We start from the raw sequence: 7965 nt of genomic DNA on the forward strand, positions 1-7965 counted from the left end.
GACATGTGTGTGTGTGTGCGCGTGTGTATGCATATGTGCGTGTGAGTGCTCAGGAGAGAGCAGAGTCTGGGAAATGTGTTCACCGCCTTCCTGGAGGTCAAGATTCTCTCCGGCCACATTTGGAGTGAAGGAAAACAGGAGAGAAGAGAGAAGAGAGAGAGAAAAGAGAAAACTCCGGCTGGAATTCATTTTTCAAACAGGAGGCCGGTTATCATGTTACTGAGGGTTTGGGGAATATCTAACAAGCAGTGTATTATAGTCTCCAGGAACCCAGCTGTGTGTGTGTGTGTGTATGTGTGTGTGTGAGAGAGAGAGAGAGAGAGAGAGAGAGAGAGAGGCAAAGAGGGGCAGGCTTATCTGCATCATGGCCCTTTGCCTCCTGAGTCCTTATTTGGCTTGCTTTGAATAACCCTCTCTCTCTCATACACACACACACACACACACACTGGCTGGCAGAGACACACACCTCCCTTGGCACCTCACACTCAGGCATCCTCTGTTTCACACAAAAGCAACTTGTCCGAGTGTGCTGCATGTTCTCCGCTGTGTGTGAGAGTGTGTATGTTTGTGAATGGAAGTATGTGTGTGTGCGGCGCGCTTGTGTGCGTGTGTTTATGTGTGTGTGTGTGTGTGTGTGTGTGTGTGTGTGTGTGTGTGTGTGTGTGTGTGTGTGTGTGTGTGTGTGTGTGTATGTATGTGCACTAATGCATGTGTGTGTGTTCATGTGTTTGTGTATGTTTTCCTCTGTGTATGTGTGTTTGTGTGTCTGTATTTTCGTTTACTTTTCAGAGGTGTTTTGGATGCTATTTTAAAATCCTGAAGGAAAAAAAAACCCTCCCCAGACGTGTTCAGGAATGCTGAATGCTGACCAATAGATTCATGTTTGGAGGGGAAAATTCTGTTGGAAAGGTGCGCAGCATATTGAGTTTTCCAAATTAAGGGACAGAGGCAGAGACAGAAGGAAAGAGACAGAGAGTAAGACAGAAGGACAGACAGAGAGAGACAGACAGACAGACGCAAATGTATGGACCCTTTCAAGAGAGTTCCATTATCAGCATCACAATTGGCCCCACAAGACTTCCGTTTTAACATTCCATATGTTATCTTAATGCAGAGGAAGTAGATCGGGGCCCAAATAGAACGTTCAAGCATTGTTTTTGTTTTCATTGTTGAAAGGGTCTATAGACAGTGATGCACAGAGACAGGCATACAGATAGACAGAGAGAAAGAGAGAGAGAGAGAGATTGAAAGAGACAGAGAGAAAGAGGGAAGGAACCTCACACCAGTGCAAGTCATCCAGACGGAGGGGTTATTATTTTCACAGCTTCCCAAGGATGTCAATTAAATCCAGGAATCTGTCCGTGTTGGGAGACAGAAGATTCCCCTCTCTCGCGCACACACACACACCCACACACATACACACACACACACACACACACACACACACACACACACAGAAGATTCCCCTCTCTCCCTTGCACTAGCGTGGCTGCGTTCCTCACTGTGTTTGTCTCCCAGCAGAAGATGTCCTGGGAATGTCTCTGCGCTCTGTGTCTTGGCACCAGGCTGACCACATAAATGTGTGTGTGCCATGGCCTGTGGAGGGTGTCAAGCATGGTCCATCTTCAGCTGCACACAGACACACACACACACACACACACACACACACACACACATTTCTAAACACACACACACACACTCACAGACAAATACACACACACACACACACACACACACGTGCATTGCAAAGATACACACACACACACACACACACACACACATACACACAACACACACATACACACACACCACACACATACACACAGTGAGGACACATAGTACAGACTTTTGAATGACACAAGATAAGCAGTTGGGAACCTCGGGTTGGCTTGCCAGAGATAGCATCCCCTGCCGGGCGCGCTCTCCGAGGGAAACCGGGCAAGTGGCTACCAGACGGCCAGACACACATAGCGATGGCATTCAGAAAGGCACTCCCAATTCCAGTGCAAACTCTCATCTGTTCGGCCTCCACAGTTACTGTAAGAGACTCCACGGTAGAGAGACTGCAAGGGGGAAAACAGGAGAGAGAGAGAGAGAGAGAGAGAGAGAAAGAGAGGGAGAGAGATGAAAGAGAGTCCTGTCTTCCAGGCAGGCTGGACATCTGGTTTGAAAGGGACAGTTTCCTGAGGTGGTCACTCAGTCAGTCACGCAGGGCGACGGTCATCCCTGTTTTTCACTCGTTCTCCCCCCCCCCTGTCTCTCCCTCTTATTTTCTCCCTCCCTATTTTCTCTCTCAATTTCCTTTTCTTGCTGTCTCATCTCGAGTTCAAAGTGACTTTGTTTGGCTCGACTGTTCCTGTGCACTATTGCCAAAGCATGAAAAGACAATAGAACAAATGTAACAGTGGAGAACAGTCAACATCTACGGGCGGCTGCACGCACATACTGTACTCACTGTGCAGCTTATTTGAAATGGACACTTTCTGAGAAGCTAAGCTCGGTTAGTTAACCATGAGCCACTGCTGTGCAGATTGTTAAATGGTGAAATGCATGGGTCAACCATTCCTTTCTGTTATTCATTTACTGTATGTAAGCATTGCATGAAGTCCCTGTCCCATACAGTACTGTCTGAGGGCTGCAACAGAATTAGTCCAGTATTAGAGAGACCGTCTATCTTTTTTTTTCTCTCCTCCACCCCCTCTCTCTCCCTCTGTCACTCTGTTACTCTGCACCTCCTCGCCCTACCACCCACCCTCTCTGTTGGTGTTCTGGAGGCCTGTGGTCATGAGCACTGATCTCCTGTCCTCCTCCTCCTCACTCAGACAGCCGCCCAGTTTGACGTGGGGGTGGGGGGCTGTACACACACACACACACACACACACACACACACACACACACCCCACCCTGTCCTGCTCAGTAGAGCGCAGTGGTGGGCCTTCACTCCTGACAGCCCTGCGGTGCTGGCTGTGCCTGGACGGGCCTGGAGCTCTACCAAGTGTCCTCTCGTCCACTAGAGCTGCCTGTCTGGGTCATTAGTGGTGGCCGAGGTGGCAGTGTCGGCACTAATGTGTGTGTGAGGATGGTCTTCATTAGTGTGTGTGTGTGTGTGTGTGTGTGTACGTGTGTGTGTGTGTCACAGAGTGAGAATGGAATACTGTTTTGCCAACCATTGCCATAACAGTGTCAGTTGAGGACATTCAAAATACTGCGCACACACACACACACACACACACACAGAGAGAGAGAGAGAGACATTGGATTAGTCAGGGAATTCAGCTTCTAGAGCCCCCAGAGTGTTAATAGCTAATAGCTTGTTGCATTAATGACCCCTTGAAACTCATTGCCTCTGGTCATGTGCTGTGTCTGTTTATATGTGTTTGTGTGTGTGTGTGTGTGTTTGTGTATGTTTGTGTGTGTGTGTGTGTGTGTGTGTGTGTGTGTGTGTGTGTGTGTTCTGATCTTTCTTGGAAGTGGTTCTGATAGCAAAGAAAGTGTGAGTGGCGAAACGACTCCAGTTGAAAGGGGGTTAACACATAATCACACACACTCACACAGGCACACACACACACACACACACACACACACACACACACACCATCAAACACACATAAACACACACATACACACAAACACTCACACAAACACACCATTCACCCCTCCTCACACACACACACTCTCACACACACACACACACACACACACACACACATATTGAAAGCATTTGAGGGTGGTCAACATGCCAGCAAGTTTTGCGCTTTGCGTTCTGTGTTTATTTAGATTCAAGAGCACAGCTCACCACTGTGTCTCTCAGGCAGTCTCAGTCATTTCCCCTCGACTGCAAGAGCGACAGAGGGAGGGAGGAGAGAGAGAGAGAGAGAGATAGATCGATCGATGAAAGAGATGGAAGACAGAATACTAACATTGCAGTCGAGAGAAGGAGACGGAGGCAGAGAAGTGGTATAGATGGAGTGGGATAGAGAGATATAAAGCGAGGGATAGAGAGAGAAAAGAGAGAGAGGGTTGGGAATACAGAATGAAAGCAGACTCTATGGACTTAGAAAAAAAGAGAGGATATGGTGGCTTGCCATATAGCATGGCCACAGTGTGTTTGGCAAGCCAGTGCTTTACATTCACTCCCAGTGACAGTATAATAAGTAACTCTTTAAACATGACTTTGAACAGGGAGGTTTTAATGTATTATTTTATGCAGCCAGAGCTTTCCGGAAAGCGGGGCAGTTTGTGGAAGGGAGGGAGGGAGGGACGCTGTGCGGCTCTCGCATCAAACGCAGCGGCCGGCCGGCAGCAGTGGGCAGAAATAGAGGGGCAGCGTGTGACCTCACCCTGTTGGAGGGGTGCACAGGGGATCTGGCATAGAGTTGGCACACAAAACACACACACACACACACACACACACACACAAACATGCAGTGTAAATGTCAGGGCTGGCAGAAGAACATAGTTCAGACATACTAAAACACATTCGCTCCAGTCACACATGCTTGTAAACATGGACGCAAATATACAGTACACACACAAGCACACATGGTGTCCCGCGAATACCCACCCATATAAATAGATTACTTAATAGAGATCAAATGTGGCCTTTTCCACACAAACACTGTGTAGTGTCTTGCTATCAATTTAATATTAGGGTTGCTCCATGTGCTAGGTGGATTTCATGAAGCCATTTCTAATGTTTGATATTGTTGTCATGTCATGTGCTTCTCTCTCTCTCTCTCTCTCTCTCTCTCTCTCTCTCTCGTTCTCTCTCTCTCTCTCTCAGCTCCTGATTGAAATGATGGGCTCTACTGATGAAGTCCTGCAGGAGGCATCAGCTGGCTGTGTGGCCAACATCCGTCGTCTGGCTCTGGCCAATGAGAAGGCCCGCTACAGCTAAATCAGAGCCACAGCATGAGCCAGAGAGAAAAACAAACAAAACAAAACAAGAGAACAGATATGTCTTAATGTTTTCTTTCGTCACTATCTAAATGTCTGAAACCCTTTCACTCTCACACACATGCGCGTGTGCGCGCACACACACACACACACACACACACACACACACACACACACACACACACTAATGGATAACCAAATACTCAGGCATTTCAGAGATCAAATAATGTCTGTGTGTACATGTGTTTGTGTGTGACTGTGTGTTTTGTGTGTGTGTGTGTTTTGTGTGTGTGTGTGTGTGTGTGTGTAACCTAATGGTAGGAAGTATTTACCCCCCACCCAAAAAGCTTTTAGTAATTATTTAATTTGGAAGTCAGTGCTGTGTCTCCCTCTTGTCGTGTCCCTGGCTTTGGCTGAGCCGTACTCCTCTCGTCACAGTGTCTAATTTAATCACAACAATAAAGCCTTTCTTGTCTTGTTTGTGTTCATGCCAAGCACAACTGTGTGTGTGTGTGTGTGTGTGTGTGTGTGTGTCGTGCGCGCACATGTGTTTGTGTAGTGTGTGTGTGTGTGTTTTCATAGTGTGTGAGTGCTGCATATTTCATGGGCTGACATCTAAACAATAGCCACATCTGGCTGTCTTGTTTAGTATGAAACACAAACACACACACACACACACACACAATTCAATACTTACTCCTTCACACACTTAGTCTCAACCACAGAGACAAACATAGCGGCAGAGATATATGCTCTTTATGTTACAACTTGTACACTGGCTCACCAACACCAAGAAATACATTTGCGAAATAAATTTGTATACACATGGCGATCTGCAGTAGCACAAACTCTCAAATGCCATGTATTAGCTAACTGTGTGTGGGACTTCATTCCTCCCCCTTTGCTGAATAGTGAATCTACACAGACGGAGATATTCTCGTAAAATATGAAATGACTCCCATAAACTCAATCAGCGATGAGGTAAACACACTAGACAGTCAAATAATAAGACACGGCACAACAGAGGTCGCCCTTTGCACAACCAGTCTGAGTAAATATGAATTTACTCATATAGTTTGTGCATAAAATCCCCCAGCCCCTTCGCGATTATTCCAAAATATGTTGCGTTATTAGATGTAATTGCTGTACATAAATGCTGTTCTTCTGCGGACGTCCTTGTTAAGATGGCTCGTAAAGTGGGCAGAAATGAACGAGCACAAGGGGCAGGAGCCCACCTCGACTCAATAAAAGAAAGAGCCGTCCAGCTCCTCCGCACTGCGCTGGGCATTCGAGCAGACCGCCGCATCCAGACCCAGAGCTCAGCGCTGCTATTGCACAAACAAATAAACCCCATCTACCCCCAGACCGACGCAGACACAGGATGGAAAGTAATACCCAGACAAGACTCTCGACACCTCCAACTCTTAGGTCATCTCTCTCTCTCTCTCTCTCTCCCTCCCTCTCGTTGCTACTTTCATTCACCTCTTCAGTTCTAATGCTGTGTTCCAGACAGCTCGGACATTGGACTTCAGTTCTGACTTTGAACTCGGGAGATGGAATTGCCCCGAGTTTAGAAGTGGGAACTCTGCCGATCAGCTCTCAGCAAGCTGTGCTGTCTTTGCTGCCTGAAGAAGACGGGGTGGGTAGCACCAACAAGGATTAAATTAATATTGGTTTAGGCCTAATCAAGGATTTGTAGATCTAGGCTTAAATTTTATTTGAGCTCTGTTGGACCACTTCATTTTAAGCATGGTAAGCAAAGTTTATCCATTAAACCTAGTTTAAAGATAATCAGGGCACTGCCATGTTTAATTGCGTACATGATTTTTAAATTTAATCTTATTACAGATTCCTTTTTGAATCAGTACCTCCTTGAAAATTCCTCATCATAAAACTCCATAGGGTTGAGATTTGGAGATCTTATTTTCTTTTGTGGGACTCGATATCGATCTAATATATGCAGCCATTTCAGAAATGTAAACCACTATCGTAAACCACCACTTTTCAGAAATTCAGCAAAACAACGATGTTTTTAAAAAAATAACAACTAAATGAACCTTAATTTTTCTAGAAATTTTAAAATATCTGGTTTGGTTCTGTTTGCCTGAAATATCCGATTTTGTTTACCAGCGCAGTTGAACAGGGCATTTAAAATAAATTCCACTGGAGCCAGGTTTATTACAACACTGTTTACAGAACATTTTTTTGTTTAAAAGCTAATTTAGATTATGTTGTGCGTGGTTGCGTTTCTGTAGGAGTCCGCTGGCTTGGTTTGTATAGAAATGGATGGTTTAATTAGGGAGTAAACCTTTAAAATGAATCCCTAACTGAAATTTAAATAATCTGTTTAAAGCAGTTGAACAGGATTAAAATAAATCCAGGTTTATGTGAACATTTAAACCTAGATTAAAAAGGATAATTGTAAACCTGGTTTAAAGTTTGGTGCAACTGGATTAATGGATAACCCTTGATTTAATCCAGGTTAAAACTTAATCCTTGTTGGTGCAACCCACCCTTGGGCTTCCTTAGGAACTGAAGGCTCTTTAACGTGCATGACATGACAGCACAAACTCTTGCTAAGAGTTTAGCTAATTTACGCTCAAAGGGGTCTAAACGACCTAGTGCTGATGGAGCAGTCATATTGTTTTCCAGGTTGGATCATAAAGGACCATCTGTCAATTAGGGGCATTATTGGTGTGTCTATGGTAAATAAAAAGGCCATGAATAACCTTTTCAGTGTATTTTGGGACCCTCGTCTGACAGGACAGTGAAGACTAACAGGAAGCAAGTGGGAGGGAGAGGAAAGGATGTCATCAGGAAATGAATCGTAGCCTACCTGGGTCCTGATGGGCACTTAGACCTGTATGTAGTCAGGATGCTGCGGGATGCGCTTAGGTGGGGATCCCATTAGCCAGCGGCAAGCGGCAGGTTTCCTAATGTTCTCTATAGTTCAGCAGCGGAATGGTGGCAACGCTGGCGTAACGTTAGCGTTGAACAAGCTGAGCGTTGAACTTGGTTCAACGTTCAAAGCGCGACGCGGGCATATTCAATTGTCAGTTAAGGCAAACC

The 7965-nt window shown here is 45.7% G+C and overlaps 1 protein-coding gene across 1 annotated transcript in view; it reads left to right on the top strand.

Annotated features, from left to right (window-relative positions):
• Positions 1-5376, top strand: part of odad2 (outer dynein arm docking complex subunit 2) — a 72757-nt gene extending 67381 nt beyond the window's left edge. The window contains exon 20 of the mRNA XM_048265911.1: positions 4784-5376. Coding sequence (XP_048121868.1) covers positions 4784-4897 — 114 coding nt within the window. The 3' untranslated portion in view covers positions 4898-5376. The remainder of the gene's footprint in view (positions 1-4783) is intronic.
• The last annotated feature ends 2589 nt before the right edge of the window (positions 5377-7965 follow it).

Source organism: Alosa alosa, chromosome 16 (assembly GCF_017589495.1).
Source record: "Alosa alosa isolate M-15738 ecotype Scorff River chromosome 16, AALO_Geno_1.1, whole genome shotgun sequence".
Classification (NCBI taxonomy): Eukaryota; Metazoa; Chordata; class Actinopteri; order Clupeiformes; family Clupeidae; genus Alosa; species Alosa alosa.